Consider the following 17,860-nt stretch of genomic DNA (forward strand, 5'->3'; position numbering starts at 1 on the left):
CATGCTTGCTGGGCCTGATGGGGGTTACAGTCCATCCACATCTGGAAGGCCAAAGGTTTCCCACACTTGATATAGATAGGTGAACTAAGCGATATACACAAAGGAAGCCTTTTTACTGATGGACAAGCTATCTTCAGCCTGAATCAGCTTGAGCAACAAATTATTTTTAGGAGGCTTCAATGAACAACAAATTATCCAAAGCAATTATTTTAGCTTGATTCTTTCCAGATCTTATCTTGCTGTCAGTTCCATCATTGAGAGTTTAACAGTCAACCCTTCATCAGCACCCCCACTGCTGCTACCCACAAGGATACATTGTGGTGTTGAAAAGTGCTCATAGTATCTGGACTTCCTTGAGAACCTCCTGTCACCACTTGTCACCTGGGTAGGCTTGCAAAAGGTGGTGGTGATGAGGGCTCATGGTATGCGTAAAATAGAGTATATTTTGATCTCCGCAAAACAATTTTATTTGGGCTAAATTCAAGTAGAGATTAGGAGGTTAATTTGCAACTAACATTAAACACATTGTGAAGAATAAAAGCAACTCCTGATCTCTTGATAATATTGTAGATTACTATTAATACATTTTTTCTGCAATGTTTATTTACTAGACGCTTTTGAAATACGGAAACTTTCCTCTGTATTTTTGCAAATAAAGTCATATATTGGATTGCAAATACTGTATGACTGGAAGGGTTTGAGGCTCTATCTCAAAGCTGATGCTCAATGGAAAGATGATACCATAGGACTTTGTGGGACCTTCAACGGAAATATGCAAGATGATTTTTTGTATGTATCCTTAACATTTTAAAAAAATACATCTGTCTTCATGAATATTGATTTCCACCCCCAAACAGTATAGGAAAACATAGTAGCTATTTATTAGAATAATAAAATATAAAATTTGATTAGCAAACCTAGTATTAATTAAATAATAATAATGTTGAAGAAATTCAACCCAGAAGAGAGATCTTGTATTAATATATCTTGTTACTTTCAAGGGTCTGATTCTTGGGAGCAAGAACGCTCCACTTAAATGTCCTTTCAGATTATTTTAATCCACAAATATTTAATTTAATAAGTATTTTCCTATAGAGAAGTACAAAATATAGAACGCATAAGAGGAAGACTTATCCTAGTGTGTTTTAATTTGTTGGAAGCAGCCCAGAGTGGCTGGGGTAACCCAGTCAGATGGGCAGGATATAAATAAAATAAATAAAAGAAAATAAACCACAATGAATCCAGTACATAGTCTCTTGAAATTAATGAGACAACACCATGATTTTGAATTACTGTTGTTTGTACTTGATATTTGAAGTATATCATTTTTGTGACATTGTTTTTTTGTTTTTTTTTTTAAATGGGGGAAAGATCTCCAGTAGGAGTGCCAGAAAGTACGCCACAGCTTTTTGGAAATTCCTGGAAAACTTCATCTGCCTGTGGTCTTGAGCATGATTATTCACCAGTGGATCCATGTGATATTCATCTACAATCAGGTAAGTGTGACGATATTATAGACAGATATTGATGATGGGGTTGGAAGCATTATAAGAAGCTGTTGCAGGAGAGGAATTGTGAGCAACATCACGGGAGGAATGTTTCTAGTACCAAAATGAAACTTTCAAGCTCCCTTGTAGTTTCTGCTATTGCCAGCAGCAAAATGTTGTTGCTTTTATAGGGTCATATTCAATTAACTTTTACTCAGTGGTGATCCATTAAATTTCTGATCCTGAATAACCCACAGTATTGAAATTTTTTTGGTGTGTATGTTGGTACATTAGCTACCATGATGTTGTTTTATTACTCTGGTTATGAAATTGATTTTGATATTGTTGACTTTGAGAGGTATTGCTGTTCTCTTTCTTGTAAGCCACTTTGAGCATGATGTTGTGTGTGTGTCGAAGGGAGTGTGGAAAGGCATTCTTATTAGTATTCCTAATTAAACATATCTGTGTTTTAAGTCATTTTAGCCAGCTGGTTATATTTTGTTTGAGTTTTCATCGATCAGTTGTGCAGCTGACAAAAAATGCATTTCATGATTTATTATTGTCAAGGATTGTGTAGAAAAAGTAATATAAAACAACGATAATATATGTAATCAATATCATGACCCTGACTGAGCCTTATTTACTGAAAATATAGTAATAAAATTTATATCTGATGGACTGAAGAGAAATATTAATAGTGATTGCTATTTGGAAAATTCCCATAAAAATGACTGTAGTCAGTTGTAGAGTTGTGCAGTTGGCTGTGGCTTATCTATGGCTGAATCAGATAATCTGTAAAAAGTAATGTTTGTTCCACAGAAGAAAGCCTTTGCTATTAAATTTGGAGACTCTAACATGGTTATTTTATTATCATTTACTTTAACAGCCACTTATGCAACAGAAGCTTGCGGCATCATTACAAAAGAACTCTTTGCCCCATGCTTCTCCTACTTGAGTCCTCTCCCCTATTTTGAACAGTGCAGAAGAGATACCTGTAAATGTGGGCAGATCTGCATGTGCTCCACTCTGTCCCATTATGCCCATCTGTGCCACAGATATGGAGTGGTGATAGACTTTCGGAGTTACGTCCCAGAATGTGGTAAGTTATTGTTCAGCATGTAATTAATTTAATGGCTGTCTGACATCTTGTGTACATTTCAAGACTAATCTAAATTGGATAAATCATTTGCTGGATATCCAAATTGAATGCACATGGTTAGATTGAAATAACCGTGCGCTACAGTAGATCAAAGTGGTACATGACTAGATGAGAAACATGGTAATGAAGAAAGCCCAAACTGTGAAGCTGGGTTGGGAACCAAGCACTGCATTCTCCTGTGAACAATGTTCTGGGGCACACATGCAGGTCCACAGGCAAAAATGGGCAGAGCAATGAATAGGACTCTTACTGTTTTACAGTATGCTACATTCCAGCCATGCAAAAACCAGTTTTTTCTACACCCTCCTCAACAACTTGTCTCATCTAGGCAAGCAAGGGGCATGATCACAGCTAAGTGACATATTCAAGCTAGGTAAAAACACATAGATATGGTGCAAAGCAGAACCAGGGATACGGTCATACAGTCTAGTATATAAATTATAGTATGCTATAAAAATATCTCAGAAAAGATGCTGTACAAGTCTTGCACAAATGGAAGAACTTCTCTATATTTGGGGTGATTTTGTCATGCTAGGGTGGAAACAGCCCTTCCATTTGTGGATGATTTGTTCCACTAATAGTGGAAGGGTACCTTTGGTCCAAGCCATTCCTATTTAAATATATTAAGGAAAATTTCTGTTTGGTTCCCTCCTCCAAACTAAGCTCACTTTCCCCCGTTAATTTTTTTATTTTTCTTGTTTAAATGACACAGTTATAGTTAGTCATTTAAGTGGGATCCAGTGTGATTTGCAAGTCTAGTTTACAGTACTTGGTGGCTGTGTAAAGTAACCTAAGGGGGTCTTAGTGGGGGGGGGGGAATCAGGCCTACACTAAATGTTGTATAATAAATAAATAAATAATTTTCTTTGTGTAGTAAAAGTGTAAACATATTCACAGCCAGCAATACACGGGGATATGATTTGGGGCTAACTAAACTTGGGTTTAGGTTGTAGTTCTGTGCACATTTTCCAGAGAGTGAGTCCCCTGAACACAATGAGACTTATTTCCAAGTAAGCATGCAAGAAGCCATCCCAGTGTGTGGGATGAAATGTGTTACAGGCCTTTGAGAGTGGATTGCCTTTTATGCGTTTGGCTTGTAATATGAGAAGTCTGTTTCATTTGCTTAGCTCTTTCATGTGAAGATACAAAGGAGTACAGTACCTGTGTATCTACTTGTGGCAGATCCTGCCAAGCTTTCTCTGTGCCAGAGACGTGCAGTGATGATTGTGTTGAAGGCTGCACCTGTCCTCTTGGAATGTATCTGAACATCAAAACTGACAGATGTGTGCAACAGTAGGTATAATTTGTAGTGCTGACACCAACCACTTTGTAAAAGTATATTTTCAGATTTAAGGGACCAGCTGAGAAATTGGTTTAACTTTCAGACATGAAATGAACTGCAGAACTAAAGAGGCGGTGGCAGTGGGGGGACGGGACATGCTGCATTTAGCCAGCAGTGGGAATAGTAGGGTTTGTTGATGCTTATATGAGATGGTTGTAAACTTGGGGTGGCCAAACTTTTCTGTCAGTTTTGCCTCAAAGTAAGAGAGAGTGCACTAGAATGGCCCCTCCAAGACTGTCTGCTTTTGCTTCACGTTTACCAAGTGAAGAAACAGGCAATAGTGCTGAGCAAGATATGTATATATAGGAACCCACACACAATTCTGTGATAGAGCTAAGCATTTCTGGACCCTCACCTGGGAATGGATGAGCAGATTAAGTCCATTTTTGTCTCATGCTCCAAAGAGCCTGTAGTGCCATGTTTCCATGTGAATTTTTTAGTGTTCAGAGTTTACTGAAGATTACCAAATTTGCACCATCCTGCAGTTCCATTATCTTGAGAATATGTGAGGTAATTTATTGAGGTTTCTGATTGTCACAGCCCTATTCATTTTGTTTTCCTTAGAAAATATATTTTGTGACCAGCATGGATTACTGCTGAAGGGGAAACATAAATGCTTGTCCATAGGCTCTGCCATTTGTTATTTATTATTGGCTGTGGATAGTACAGGGATAGGAATGCATTCCAATATGCAGTGTTTGACAAGAATACTTGTTAATATGTTAATAACTATTTATAAAGTGAATGCATCTTTATAACAGGGGGAGTCTGTGTTGTTTCCATGGAAACAAATTTTCTATTTTTTCCCTCTTTATAGAAATGAATGTCCCTGCTATTTTCAGGGTATTGACTATTCACCTGGAGAAAACATAATCACGTCTTTGGGAAAATGGTAAGCTATTCCCACAGAAAGGGCAGTTTCTAATGTTCTGTGGGTTTTGCCACGCATACCATCTGGCGGAATTTTATGCTGCTGTGTTTAGCAGACACTGGGTTTGCCCCATCCCTTCTGACTTTGGAACAGAGATCAGCCACAGGGAGAGAGCATTGGTGTTGCTTTAAAAGATGGCGCTGTCCCTTTCCACTGCATTCCTCCCTTCTGCTCCTGCAGCTGGCCTGTCTCACAGTCTGTATGGGCCTTCACTAGCTATGCTTCTGGAGGGCTAAGAATGAATTTTTAAGATGGCTTCCCTTGTGGCCCCATCTTTTTTCACCTGCTCAATACTGTATGTATTGAGGTCTGAAATATTAATTTGATTTGTGACTTGGGTCATATCCACACCATAGATTTAAAGCACCTTTAATAATCAATTCTGTGTGCTGCTCTGGTTCACCAGAAGTGGCTTAGTCATGCTGGCCACATGACCCGGAAGCTGTATGCCGGCTTCCTCAGCCAATAAAGCGAGATGAGCATCGCAACCCCAGACTCGGCCACGACTGGACCTAATGGTCAGGGGTCCCTTTACCTTTTAATACTCAATTTAAAGCACATAGCCTCCCCCAAAGAATCCTGGGAAATCTGGTGCAAGAGTTTCTTAAAAGGGAAATCAGAGGGAAAATAGCATGTATGTACAGTACTGCCACCATTCTTTTCTTTGAAGAACTCTGACCAGATTCCTTAAGTTTATACAAAAAGATTCTGATGGTCCTGACTTCTTGCATTTTTGTTTCAGCCACTGCAGAGATGGAATGATGAACTGTGAGGAAAACAACATTGGTATGTAACATAAAGATGCTATTTAACCCAGAGTTCCCTCGTAGAGTCCTAGCCGTGCCAAAGTTAGAGCTCCCTGTTATACCCATCAAACATGGGCAGGAATTTTCTAAGGGGAGGCCTGAGTCAGACCGGGACCCAATGGATCTCAAGCTGAGCTCAGTGCTATTCAGGCTGGCACAGCGCTTTGTCTGCCTTTGCTTTCTTTCCTGTGAGTGATGGGACTGTGGATGCTGGCTATTGGCTCAGCCTCTCTGTCATGACTTGCCACTTCTCGACTGTGGTTTGGATTATAGAATCATAGAATCATAGAGTTGGAATAGACCACAAGGGCCATCGAGTTCAACCCCCTGCCAAGCAGGAAACACCATCAGAGCACTCCTGACATATGGTTGTCAAGCCTCTGCTTAAAGACCTCCAAAGAAGGAGACTCCACCACACTCCTTGGCAGCAAATTCCACTGTCGAACAACAAGAATTATCTTGCTCATTTTTAGTGTGCTGTTTTGGTTTGTTCCCCAGTAACTGGTAGTCAGAGGTATACTGACTCTAAACCTTGAGGTTCTACGCAGCAGTTAGGATTAGTAGTCCCTGATAGATTTCTCCTCCATGTATTTGTCTAAACCTCTTTTAAAATCATATGAACTACTGGCCTGCCCACGACCACAACCCATAACAGAAAATTCCATAAATTAATGATGAAATGTGTGAGGAAGTAGTTTCAGTTGTCCATTGTGAGTCATGATTCTCCTCCAGTCAGTTTCATCAGATGGCCTGGAGTTCTTGGTGTGATGAGAGAGGGACAAAAACTCTCTAAAGAATTAGATGTGTAGGACTTAAGACCAAATGTATAAATACAAAATGGAGGAATCTGGCTAGGCTTTAGCTTTAAAGAGGGTGCTTTGGATTTTATGGTAAAGAGCAAACTAAATATGATGTATGTGTGTCTTCTATTGTTGTAGTTCATGACTGTCCAGATGACCAGATCTATGTAAACTGCAGTAACCCACAAACTATGGAGCTTGGCAGGGAGAGAACATGTGAAAACCAACTGCTAAACCTCACTATATCGGCACATCTTCCTTGTTTTTCAGGATGCATGTGTCCTCAGGGGTAAGTAAAGACAAACACAAGTTCAATTTTATCCTACTAGTATAAAACCTATGGCCACTTCAGCACCTAGTGTACATTTGGTAGTATGGCCTTCTGCCTTTTAAGAAGTCAAAGACATTTGATGACTATGGCTAGCTCAAGTTATTTTGGCAGCAGAGGCAAGGGGATGCTTCACCCTCCTCCCATCTTGTCATATGCTGGACATCAAAAAGCAAGCATCATGCAACGAAGCAGTGTTAAAAAGCCTCCGTTGATCAAACAACCTTCAGTCCATTCTTATTCCTGTGGAGTTGTGTAGCTTTGTTATCTTTTCCATGGGGTGTTTGTACCCGTTGTAGAACTCACTCAATATCTTCAGGGATGAATCTGGTGCCCTCTGGATGTTTGGGACTACAACTCCCAACAGTTCCTCCCAAACAGGAACTGTTTTAACTATGGAAACAGTTGCACATCTTTATTAAGAAGGCATCATGGTTTAGGTTTGGAGGGCACCAGTTTGGTTAAGGCTGGTATAGAGACATCCAGATTGGGTATCTTTTCCACAGAGAGTCTGTTTTATTAAAAGCAGTATCTCTGTATGAAGAATTTGGGTGGGATTCACATAACCAACCTTGTCAGCAGCAGCTCCGCTCAAGGACTTCCACTTGTGCAGTGGGGTTTCCTCTTCCCTCATGTGTGTCCGCCTCCCAAATTGGCTTTCAGGGGGAGAAGAATGGGGGTTGTTCCATTTGGCAAGCTGAAATGCTTGTGCAGATGGAGCAACTGGAAGTGTGTGTGTGTGTGTGTGTGTGTCTTCCATCTGAGCTATGTATTATAGTGCCACTATACAGCTTTTGCCAGCAGGTCAAGATGCACCTTTTTATCCAGGTATTGGGAGGGATAGGGTGAGATATTTACTAATGCCGCCACCTCTGCTGCTTTTACTATGAATGCATGCATTTCATCTTTTTATATAACCTGTCAGGGTCTTTGGGTGAAGAGCAGGTAACAAATCTAACAGATCAATCAAAATTTCCAGGGTGCCTTACTAAGTTCTTAAAATTGTCTGTCAGGTGTCCTGAGAAATTACATTTCCAGGATCCTTGGTACTTGGATGACTGCCGTTCCAGATGCCAGCCATAGTGTAATGAAGATATTGTCAGTTAAAAGAGGGAATGAAAAGAGGCATTTGCAGTGATGGGAAGTGATGGCACTGGGGAAATCTCCTGTAGAGCTTGTGTTCAGCTCAAAAGAAGCTGAGTGCACCTAGGTTCACAATTATGGACCTCCCTCCTCCAGTTCTGAACTTTGGCACTGGCCATGGTATTTTTGCAAGAATAATGTTGCAGGAATAATGAAAATAAGGTTCTCGGAATATTCTGCTTGCTTTTTTCTCATCTCAAAAGAAAAAAAAAATTTCTCATTGTAAAACAGGTGGCATACCAGATCAAATAACTTATAAGAAGCTTAAATGAATTCCTGAAAGGTTTGTTAAAAAAAAAGAAAAGAAAAATCATCACTTTCTAATTTATACAAGAAAATAATGATTTTAATGGAGCCCAAGAATGTTTCTTATCAATAGCCAGAGAGAATTATGCTAGCCTAACCCCACTTAATTGGGAATAAGTCCTATTGAATTCAGTAGACCTTATTTCTAAATAGACATGATTAGGATTGTGCAGTTAATTAAGTTAACATAGACAGAATGTAATAACACAGACAGAATGTAATTTCTTTTAACCACCTTTTGTGACAGCAGTACTCTTCTGTTGTCCTTGCGGTAAAATGAACAGTCTGCATATCTGCAGTGTATTTTATAAATTCAAATGGACTGTTGTCTTGTCTTTTAAAAATGATGCAGGATTGAAAGAAGGGTATTTTTCATATTTAGTTCAAAAGCTTGACAATAACCTTCATTTTAAGTGTGCATCCTCCCAGCTGCTAAATCATTCTTTCTATAATAGCCTTTCCATAGAATTTATTGATACTTGCAGTGCAAGCCTATGCCTATTTGCGTGGAAGTAATCTCCACTGTGTAAGGCTTACTGATAGGGAGGTGTGTAGAGGCTTATAGCTTAGCTGATCATAGTAATAAACAGAATTTACTATAAATCTATCATGACTTGCCTTTAACAACATCCAGGCTTGCCTTTTCCTGTTAAGTGATGAGCTGGCATAAGATGAATCTATGATCAACTAAAAATAATGTGAAAGTCTCATTTTACCAAGTTGGCAATATTAAGTTTTTACTTTAAAAGTGCTAAATTTTAATGAGGGGTAATGTGACTATCTCCTAAAGGGAAATGTGTGGAAGAATCATACACGCTTCCTCTGTCATTGCTTCTTCATAATATCTAGGTGTAGGTGAGATGTTTTTCTTCAACGCTGTTCCTCTCAGTGTCTGTTCTGTGCATGCATTCATGTGTGTGGTTGGTAACTGCTGCTAATAGTAGGGCATATAAATGGCATATGATTGAGATGCCAGTGAAATTAAATCATGCCTAAGCTCAGTAATAGGGTCTATGAAAAGGTGCATCATTTCAGTTGGTCTGTAGGCATCGTATTGAACCTTGACATATAATAGAAATAAAGTCATTTGTAGTAAGTGCCTAAAAGTCATGCTGTATTGGACCAAAGGCCCATCTTGTCCAGATGTCCATGGGAAGCCCTCAAGGATGATATGGGAGCAATAGCACGTTCCATACTTGTGCTTTCAAGCAATTGGTATTCAGAGACATACCACCTCTGATACTGGAGGTAGCACACAGAAGCCATTGATATCCTCCATGAATTTCTCTAAAATCCTTTTAAAGTCATTGAAGCTGGTGACCATTACTACATCTTATAGTAGTGAATTTAATAGTCTAATTATATGCACTGTGTGAAGAGGCATCTCTTTGTCTAGCTACAATTTTCCAGCATGCACCTTCAGTAGCTGGGCCAAGGTTCTAGCATTATGAAGAGAAAGAAAAAAGTTATGTCTGTGTGCTTTCTACACATTAAGCATATTCCTATATTATGTCCCTCCCCCACCCCGCTTGCTTACTTTTTGAACTAAAATGTCCCATATGTTGTAATTTTCCCTCATAAGGGAATTGTTCCAGCTCCGTGATCATTTTGGTTGCCCTTTTCTGAACCTTTTCCAGCTATACAATATTCATTTTGAGGTGTGGAGACCACCTGCCAAAATGTCAAAATGGCATTTTGTTTTGTTTTTTTGAGTTCTTAGATCATTGTAATCAATCTGGCTGCTTGGCTTTCCAAGAGAGAAAGCTGTTAACACTTGTTTTATGCAGGGTAATATTACAGACATGAAACTTGCACTTTGGTCTCACCTTGTCAAAGTGATGCTCTTTGTCTCTAAATGTGGCCTACTTAGTTGGTAGCTTAAACCAGTGGGAATTTTCAGCTTTGTAGTTCACTATCCATCCAAGAAAGTGACACAGAACTTGAAATGGTACAGCAACTCCCAACAGGCTTTAAATAAAATTATAGTTTTAAAGTTTAATATAAATGTTGTTTTTCGAAAAAAGTTACTGCCTTCTCGGTAAACATTTTCTAGATAACTTGTAAAATTAGAGAAAGCAAACACACTCAGGAAAGCTTTGGCTATTATTGCTCCACAGTTTACAAAAGAGTGATTCATCTTTTTATAAAAGTGTTCCTGTGAAATCTTAGGTTGCATTTATGTCTAGACATTGACCAAAACAGTCATCATGCCAAAGACTTTGTAAAAAGATGTATTTGTTATCCTGGCACTGATTATCCAGTACCAATACTTGAAATGTTCGCTGGCTAACTTTTTTTCTAGTCTAGAGGACTTTTCTAGATGACTGTAGAAGATGCTAGACGAGGGAGGGGAAATTATTACTACAAATTTGTTAAATTCTTTTTTTATCGCAGAAAAGCTTAAGTGACTGTGATGGTTAAACCAGCAACAAAATGCAGTGTTTAATAAAAGTTTTGAAAAAGAATAATTGAAAAGATAAATCTTGGTGAGGGAGAGCATATTTTAAAACACTTTAGCTGTTAATCATAATAGTTATTATTTTCCACCCTTCATCCTAAGGTTTCAGGGCAAGTAACAGCATTAAAACACAATATTAAAAAAAGGTTAAAATGGCTTACAGTCAGAGAAATAAGACATGTTCTTAAACACCTCAAGTGTCAAAACTAGGGCAAAAGTAATAGCAATGCCTACATCATGGGTACCTGTCTGATCGTGACTGTGGCATCAATGCTCTGTTTCACATGTATATGCCCCCACCCATGCTCAGTTGAATTATTCAGTAGCAACCAGGAATATATGTATGCAAACTGTTTCTTCAAATTTACATAAATTTAAAAATATAATTGACAATGCGTTTCTATTTGATGTTTTTTATAGCCTTGTTAAACATGGTGATGCATGTTTCAAGTCAGATGAATGCCCATGTTCTTGGAAAGGCAAAGAGTACTTTCCTGGGGATAAAGTAATTTCTTCCTGCCATACATGGTGAGTAGAAACTTTAAAAAAATAAAATCTCATGTTATAAATGCAGCTATACTATTCTGGTTCTGAATTGCTGTTTTGTTTTTTTCCTATTTCAGTATTTAAATGCATATACCGGCATTTAAGTGATATTTTTTTTAAAAAATAACCATCTTAAAATAGTTCTTAATAACCGAATTATGCATTGGGAAAATGATGGATAGCTATGGGTAAAAAATTAGAAATTAATCAGTGTAATAACTCCAGAGGACTGATTTGGAGTCGGGGAAAGGTGAAGCACCTGTGAAAGATGATGCGGTGACAACTGACCTTCTGACAGCAGAGTCACTCCTACTTACCTGGAGGGAGGGGACAAGGCAAGGTGGTGGGAAGGACAGCATATTGCAAATGCACTGACAGAGCCAATCTAGCACTCCTTCTGGTTCATTTGCACTGCACTGACATTCCTGTCTCCTTGCTCATACACTTCTCTCTCCCTGTTAGCAGCAGAGACTCAACTGCTGGGAGGTCAGGTAATCACACTATCACATCACACTATTCCACCATTATTGTGAAGCACCTGCTTCTGCCAAACGCCTTCCTTTCAAAGCTGCTTCACTTTTTTCTAAAAACGAAGTCATAGGGGGACTATTGCATTAATTAGCCTGTGATCTATAGTTTTCCCTTAACATCTAAACACAATATTAACTACCTTTCCTAGATTAGTTCCCACTTCCATACATATTTTAAAGATGTGTCTTAGTCTCCTTTCATAAATCACCTTATTTTCTCCTTGTCTTTTTCATATTTGGACTAAAACCCAAATAAACAAATCCTGTTACAGCATCATTTGCTTAACAGTGGTTTATACAGCAGTTCTTAAGCAAGATCCTTCACTATCCACCCATTTTTCTGAACCAGTGATATGCTGGTGTTTCCATACAACAAACAAATGTGTGACAGATAAAATCTTGGAAATAATACCCCATCTTATGCCTCTTCTTCCCATCATCTAGACTGATAGCAGAAGTATTACAGAGTGTTGCAACCACAACTCTGTATCTTAACAGTATCTTAACCCCTGTTGACCAGTTTGGCTAATTTGTTCCATCTGGTTACCACTGGGCCTGCACAACTTTATAGGGCCTAGAGTAATCCAGGCTGGTCCAGTCAGCACTAGTCAATGCCTTGTCTGGATGTCTTTGCCCAATCCAGCCTTGTGCTGACTGACTGCCTCTGCCTCTTGTCAGGTTCTCAGTATCTGCTCTAGAAGACATTTGTAGCCCTTTGGCCGACTGGTGAAGCGACTTACAAGCCATCTCTACTTGGCAGGAAGGTAAAGTGACCCCGTGTTACCTCCCTTGGTCCCCAAGGCCTGTACACTTTTAACTTTCAATAATTGTTTGCACACACAAAAATTCGTTCCCTGTAGAGGATGTAATGAAGGGCTTGCTGTAATTCTGAAACAGCATAGTGTATTCGTTGAGAAGTCTAAACCCAGTCATTAATAATATAACAGGCAAGAGGATAATTAGATCGTTAGTATTTATTTTCTGATCTTGTCAAGAAGTGAATCTTCACCACAGCATAAACTTCCAATTATCCACCAATATGCTACCAATATCCACGTTGCTTATAGAAGAAAGTTCAGTGGGCAGGATTCACCCAACAAGCTCTATCAGTAAAAGCCCAGCGCAAGGGTTAAAGGATCTTACTCGTTGTGTCCTCTCCTCCCAATTTGGCTTGAGGGGGTCAGGAGAACTCCCAAAACAGCGTGTAGGGCAGATGGGGGATAATTTTGTCTGGCAAGCTTGCATGAATAGAATGCTTGTAATAGTGCGATATGTTTTTCCCAATATGTTTTACAAGATACTCAAGGTGAGTTTGGTAGAATGTAAATATTTATCAATTATTTATCTTGCTATGCTGCTATGCAGAACCTAGCAAATATTTATCTTTATTACGGTCATAGACCAGCATAAGTAGGGTGGGTACAATCATTTGCAAAATCTGTAAAACGTTTTGGAGAGCTAAAATTATTAAAACAGAAGGTATATATAAAAGACTATAAGAAACTAAAATAAGCTAAAAGAAGGGTTAGGAGCATTAAATGGATGTGGAAGAGCGTAAAAGGTTAGTATATAAGAGGCTATGGCTATCAATTTACAAAGCCCTCTGATATGAGTGTTCATTAAATCTAGTTTGTGGTGCAGGTCATCAACCAATGAATTTTGAATGCTGCTTTGCAGAACCTAGCAACATTGTATGTTGTAGCAAGCTTGGCGTCTGAAAGCAGCAGGGAGGTATAGAATTGTCCTGTGCGCCCCGGCTACTTATGGAGTAGTGGGAACATGAGGCTAATACAGATGTACAACATGCTCTGTTGTTTCTATTTGTCCAGAATCATGGGGGCATTGTCTCTCCGAGTAATGAATCTTCCTATAGTAAATACGTATTATTGATTATTGTTCATATCTCAGGTTGATGCTGAAATGGATATTAGACTAACATCACACTGAATAAGAATAGAATTTGTTATTAATGGATATCCGGTGAATGTATAACTGTATGTGTTAATGAAACTGGACTAACTGTATTTCATTTTTATAAATACATGTGTAGATTTAAAAAAACCAAACACCTTCACAATACCACTGTATATCTATTTTTCAATGTGGCATTTATTTTTGATATTTGTATTAGTTGTATCAGACTAAGTCATGCTCAGCGCAGATCCAGTGACATTAATGGAGCCAAGTTAGCCATGACCATTATTTCCATGGATCTGTTATGTGATCTATTATGTAATTGGATACAGTTCTATGATTTTTTTTTGTAATATTTTCAGGTAGTTTCATTTATTTCCTACTTTTCATTTTGAGTTTTTACTTTACATGTGTTCAGTTTAGTGTTACAATATATTATAATTCAGATGATTATATAATTTCACATGGAATCAGCAAACATTTTTATTCTTCCCAAAGTGGGATGCTATGAGGTTTTTGTTGTCTGGCACTGCAGCATTCAGTTAGGTCCAGCAATTTGGACCCAGAAGCAGAATTCACACACATTGCTTTATGCATGTGCATCTTATCCATCCACTGAAATGTATGGATTGGTTGCATGTGCAACAACTTTGTGTCCGAACTGGATTTCTGGATCAGGAGTGTCAATGCATTTTGCTTTCACAGAAGATTAACAGACTTATTTGTGCATTGATAATTACAATTACTTTTGAAATTATATCTCTTGATTTTCTTTCCACCATCACCAGCATCTGCTATCATGGGTCATTTGAATGCACTTTCCATCCTTGCCCATCAATGTGTACTACATATGGAGACCGCCATTACAGAACTTTCGATGGACTTTCCTTTGATTACATTGGGAACTGTAAGGTTTACCTGGTTAAGGTAAGACTTTGAGGGTTTTTTGTTTTGTTTTGATTTTTTCTAAAAAAACAACATACTACTTATTCTAAATTTTAAGTTGAATAAAGCTTGCATTAAAAAGTAAGGCTGGTGGCATTTTTTTACCTGCTGCCAGCCATCTCTGTGTGAGTTCTATCTTCAGAGCCAGAGAGAGATATCATTAAGGGGTGGGATCAGAGTGGCTGGAGAATTGGACACATTAGACCGGTTTTCATCAAATGTCAACAGCTGCTTTTTCCCCCTTCTGCAGAGTTCCTCAATTACTAGTATATCGATCATCATAGAAAACGTGAATTGCTTTAACACTGGGATCATTTGCAGAAAGTATATTTTCATTAACATTGGAAAATCATTCATAATATTTGACGATGACACTGGAGATCCGGTAAGCTCTGGCACCGCAGAAGGAAAGACACATAGCAGAAGGAAAGACACATAGGTATAACTGTACTAGGGACTGCTGCCCCTGCTTGCTCTGCTCACCAACCCTGCAAGCCTACAAATGTTTGCCACCCTCTTCTCCCACACCTGACTACTGCCTCAATTTGCCTTGTGCTTGAGCCAGCTCTGGTACACATATACATATTTTCCTGTTCAGTGCCTTTGTGTTTTGCACTGCACATGCTTGCACCTGACATCACATGATGGATTTGCTGGTGTGTGTGTGTGTCAAGCAAGGTGATAAGCAGCATGCAGAAAAAATGCAAAATGGACCCTGCACATTAGACATATGTACCACGCAACCTCTAAGCATGCATAATTTAAACAATGGTTTCAAGCCAAGAAACGTCACATCTTTTGAAAAAACAGACCCATATATTAAATAATATTAACCTAGAGAGATGTTCAGAAGACACTGAAGTTCTTCTAAATGTAGTTTACACAAACTTTTACTGTGTGATGAGCACAGCACTCCATAGTCGCCTTTGACTGGACTTAATCACCCAGGAGTCCTTTATCTTAACTTTTACAGTGATCCTTGTATTAATAACCATGAGACTGGATTGATGCAACACACTCTATGTGGGGTTGCCCTTAAAGCTGCAGCTGGTACAGAATGCAGCTGTGTGGCAGTTCACTGAAGCAACCCACCACGAGCACATAAACCCTTAATAAATAACCTGTAACAAGCTGCTAGTGGGATGCGGGTGGCACTGTGGGTAAAACCTCAGCGCCTAGGACTTGCCGATCGCATGGTCGGCGATTCAAATCCCCATGGCGGGGTGAGCTCCCGTCGTTCGGTCCCAGCTCCTGCCCACCTAGCAGTTCGAAAGACCCTTAAGTGCAAGTAGATAAATAGGTACCGCTTTATAGCGGGAAGGTAAACGGCGTTTCCGTGTGCTGCTCTAGTGCTGGTTGGCCAGAGCAGCTTCGTCACGCTGGCCACGTGACCCGGAAGTGTCTGCGGACAGCGCTGGCTCCCGGCCTCTAGAGTGAGATGAGCGCACAACCCTAGAGTCTGTCAAGACTGGCCCGTACGGGCAGGGGTACCTTTATCCTTACCTTTACCTTTTAACAAGCTGCTGGGGCATCCGACTTTGAGAAAGTGCCTTCTCCCATATAGATCTGCCCATGCACTGAGATGAGCAGATGAGGCCCTTTTGATGATGCCACAGCTATCTGTGATCACTTTGTGCCTTCTTGGATGATGGCCCTTACGGTGATCGCTTTACAGCATGCATAAACAACACTATGCTTTCATTCTATGTTAAACCTTACCATTAGTATTCAGTACACTTACTGCCATCCCACTGGATATTGTATTGCTGTGATATATATTAATGAAATGGTATAAAAATGCTTTGAATGAATAAATATGTGTGGGCTGGCTTTTCCTAACAGAGTCCATTGAGTTACCTAGACAAACTGCAGCAAGTGCATATATGGAAAGCTGGTTTTTTCACACTTGTTCACTTTCCTAATGAACACATCACAGTAATGTGGGATCAAAGAACAACTGTTCATGTAGAGATAGGACCTCAATGGCAGGTAAGAGCACATTGCCTCATCTAATTATGGGTATGATGTAGTTACAGTTAAGCACTTTGAAACCCCATTCATTTTTCTTGGAGAGATTTTGCATTATACTTAACAGTCTAGTTGAAGTCAATGGGATTTCCAAGGATTTGGCTTTGGCTAGAATGAGTCGTATATTTAACATATTGAGAAGCTTAGATTTATTGTATAAATGAAATATTGTAGTAAATAATGAGCATTGCCATATCTAGGGTGAAATACAGTCATATATTGTCCAATATACAACCAATAGTCATAAATATTGAGAGTTGTAGTCTAAGAATATTTGAAGGGTACTACTGGGCACTTGATTATATGCCTTTGGTAACAGAGATTTTTCTACAGGACTTTTGATTAGAAAACAAAATGCCACTAGCTGGTCATAATAACTTTGCCTTCTTTTTAGGGTGTGCTGACAGGATTATGTGGAAATTTTGATTCAAAAACAATAAATGAAATGAGAACTCCAGAAAATTTTGAGTTAACAAATGCACAAGAATTTGGAAGTAGCTGGGCAGCTGTAGAGGTAAATAATTGGAGTGGTCACTCATTCTATTTCACTACATAGTTCTTTATCATTTAAAATCAAGCACCAACTGCACTGTATGTTACTGGCTTTCATGTTCTGAATAGTAGTGCTAAACAATTGTTTAAAAATGATAATTTTAAAAGTATTACATTGTTTGTACTATTGTGTAACTTTGTTTTTATTCAAACCCCAATGTAGCTCTTTTTAAAAAATGACAATAGAGGGCACTTTCAGAAGCTTTATGATACCGAAGTTGGATTTTTCCAACCATCAGCACATTCCCTTTGGCAAACATATAGCAGTAATATGCCACTCTCAGTACATGGGGCCAAGGAGTAATAAGGGGAGCAACATGACCAAAATAGTAGGCTTTTAAAGGAGAAGTATATCAATGCCTCTTAAAGTGTGTGTGTGTGTGTGTGTGTGTGTGTGTGTGTGTGTGTATGTTTGCATGAGTCCACATCCCAACTCCTGGTGACTGTTTAAAATCAGAATGGGCAGCATACTGATAGTCATCTTACTTTAGGGACTGGTAAGAAAATACTCTATACATATTATAGACAGTTAGATATGGTGAATTCTTCTGTGGTTATAGGTGTTTATGCATGGGGGACAGTCAG

The 17,860-nt window shown here is 38.9% G+C and overlaps 1 protein-coding gene across 1 annotated transcript in view; it reads left to right on the forward strand.

The window, feature by feature from the left end:
* The window catches only part of OTOG (otogelin), a 98,268-nt gene that overhangs the window by 23,662 nt on the left and 56,746 nt on the right, over positions 1-17,860 (forward strand). The window contains exons 17-28 of the mRNA XM_081202064.1: positions 612-789; positions 1,372-1,496; positions 2,374-2,586; positions 3,774-3,939; positions 4,806-4,880; positions 5,662-5,705; positions 6,664-6,814; positions 11,181-11,288; positions 14,539-14,677; positions 14,946-15,080; positions 16,538-16,684; positions 17,118-17,237. Of these exons, the coding sequence (XP_081058190.1) occupies positions 612-789; positions 1,372-1,496; positions 2,374-2,586; positions 3,774-3,939; positions 4,806-4,880; positions 5,662-5,705; positions 6,664-6,814; positions 11,181-11,288; positions 14,539-14,677; positions 14,946-15,080; positions 16,538-16,684; positions 17,118-17,237 (1,601 nt within the window). The remainder of the gene's footprint in view (positions 1-611; positions 790-1,371; positions 1,497-2,373; positions 2,587-3,773; positions 3,940-4,805; positions 4,881-5,661; positions 5,706-6,663; positions 6,815-11,180; positions 11,289-14,538; positions 14,678-14,945; positions 15,081-16,537; positions 16,685-17,117; positions 17,238-17,860) is intronic.

This window comes from Podarcis bocagei, assembly GCF_964188305.1.
Source record: "Podarcis bocagei genome assembly, chromosome: 1".
Classification (NCBI taxonomy): domain Eukaryota; kingdom Metazoa; phylum Chordata; class Lepidosauria; order Squamata; family Lacertidae; genus Podarcis; species Podarcis bocagei.